At 32.7% G+C, this 2,229-nt stretch overlaps 1 protein-coding gene across 2 annotated transcripts in view; it reads left to right on the forward strand.

The window, feature by feature from the left end:
• The window catches only part of LOC109590313 (cytoplasmic dynein 1 heavy chain 1-like), a 4,758-nt gene extending 3,182 nt beyond the window's left edge, over positions 1 to 1,576 (forward strand). Inside the window, exons 4-5 of one of the 2 annotated variants that reach the window (XR_002189256.1) lie at positions 14 to 221; positions 1,509 to 1,576. Coding sequence is in view for 1 of the 2 variants with exons in the window: in XM_020006232.1 (XP_019861791.1) it covers positions 1,509 to 1,536 (28 nt within the window). In the remaining variant the exon portion in view is untranslated. The remainder of the gene's footprint in view (positions 1 to 13; positions 222 to 1,508) is intronic. The other variant, XM_020006232.1, reaches the window with a different exon arrangement.
• Positions 1,577 to 2,229: the final 653 nt, after the last annotated feature.

Here is a 2,229-nt window from a genome sequence, read left to right on the forward strand (position 1 = left end):
TAATTAATTGCAGCTGTGAAGGAAATTAAGAAACTCCACCTGGTTGAAGTGAGGGCTCTGAACAACCCATCAGGTCATCAAGATGGCACTGGAAAGCATCTGCATGCTAATCGGAGAACCTTACACTGACTGGAAGAGTATCAGACAGATTATAATGAAGGAGAACTTTTTATCACGCTAGTAAAACTTGTGGGCCTTTGGTGAAGTGGGCCATTGCTCAAGTAAGAGAGAGAGAGAGAGAGAGAGAGAGAGAGAGAGAAAGGAGTGTTTTAGTTAAAGTCTGATTTTAATTGTGTATATGGCATTTAGTGATGCATATACATGTTCTTACGTTGTGTAGAAAGTTTGAGCTGATTCCAATTAAATTTGGATTTTTAAATGAATTTTTAAAGTTGCTCAAAAATCGGGTCAAAGTCCCGGTACTATAGTACAGGGGCGTTAGCTAAATTTTGCCAAATATAAAAAGTAGAGAATTCTCAGTTTTTGTAATATTTTCTGATGCATAATACATGTTCTTATGTTGTGTAGAAAGTTTGAGCTGATTCCGATTAAATTTGGATTTTTTAATGAATTTTTAAAATTGTTCAAAAATTGGGTCAAAGCCCCTGTACTATAGTACAGGGGCATTAGCTAAATTTAACCAAAATTAAGAAGTTAAGAATTCTCAGTTTTTGTAATATTTTCCGATATATATACACGTACTTGTCCTTATCTTGTGTATAAAGTTTGAGTTAATTTTTTTCTTATTTTTTCCAAGAGTGTGGGAATATTTTTGGATTCTTTTTATTTAATTTTTGGAATTTTTTTGTATTTTTTCTCATGAGTGTGGGAACATTTTTGGATTATTTTATTTTATTTTTGGAATTTTTTCTGATTTTTTCCGAGAGCATGGAAATATTTTCAAATTTTTATTTAATTTTTTGATTTTTTGTATTTTTTTCTCATGAGTGTGGGAGTATTTTCAAATTTTTTAATTTTATTTTTGGAATTAAAAAATTTTTTTTTCAGGAGGGTGGGAATTTATTTGGATTTTTTTTATTTAATTTTTTGAATTTTTTTTGATACATTTTCCGAGCATGGAAATATTTTCAGAATAGTTTTATTATTTAAAAAAAAATTTTCTGATTTTTTTGGCAGTGTGGGAATATTTTCGGATTATTTTATTTTTATTTTTGAAATTTTTTCTGATGTTTTCAGAGAGCGTGGGAATATTTTTAGCTTTCTTAAATTTAATTTTTGGAATTTTTTCAGATTTTTTAATCATGAGTGTGGAAATAATTTTGAATTAATTTTATAATATTTTTCGAATTTTTTCTGATTTTTTTTCGACAGCCTAAAAATATTTTCATATTTTTTATTTAATTTTTGTAAATTTTTGAATTTTTTTATTTTTATTTTTGGAATTTTTTCTAAATTTTTTCCAACAGCGTGGGAATATTTTTGGATTTTTTTAGAACTAAGAACCCTGTCAGGAAACACTCTCATTATTTCATGCTCAATCCCTCTAGGACGTTGAGAGCTACGACCCAATCCTGAACCCTGTGCTCAATAGAGAAGTAAGGAAGACTGGAGGACGAGTTCATATAACTCTTGTAGATCAGGAGATTGACTTGTCACCTTCTTTCACCATTTTCCTTTCAACGAGGGATCCTTCTGTTGAATTCCCACCTCATCTTTGCTCTAAAGTCACTTTTGTTAATTTCACTGTCACAAGGAGGAGTATACAGAGCCAGTGCCTTAATAGAGTAATAACAATATTTATTATTATTTTAATTTTCATTATTTTGCCTTCTCTCTCTCTCCCTCCTTCCCGCCCTCTCCCTCCCTCCCTCTCCCTCCCTCTCCCTCCCTCTCCCTCCCTCCCTCCCTCCCTCTCCCTCCCTCTCTCTCTCTCTCTCTCAGACTATTCAAGATGACTATGAGAAGTTACTAACTCGTAATATTAATGTCCAGTTCCTTCAAGTACTGGCCCCAGGTGTTGTTCATCCTAATTGCTCCTCTAACAAGACTGGTAGTGCCACTAATGTGTATCCTTCAGCTGGTACTCCTTCTGGTGACAAATCACTTGCCGATGGGGTGGGCATTAATAAGAGTTTCAAAATGGAGGATTTGGGACTTATCTGGTAGACGGTGGATTCACTGCATCACTTCTTATATCCAGGTACTTGATAAATAATGGCTCTCAATAATTAATGATTCTATAAACTTATTACAACAATACATATGCAT

The sequence above is a fragment of the Amphimedon queenslandica genome, unplaced genomic scaffold (genome assembly GCF_000090795.2).
Source record: "Amphimedon queenslandica unplaced genomic scaffold, v1.1 AMPQUscaffold_10225, whole genome shotgun sequence".
Taxonomy (NCBI): Eukaryota; Metazoa; Porifera; class Demospongiae; order Haplosclerida; family Niphatidae; genus Amphimedon; species Amphimedon queenslandica.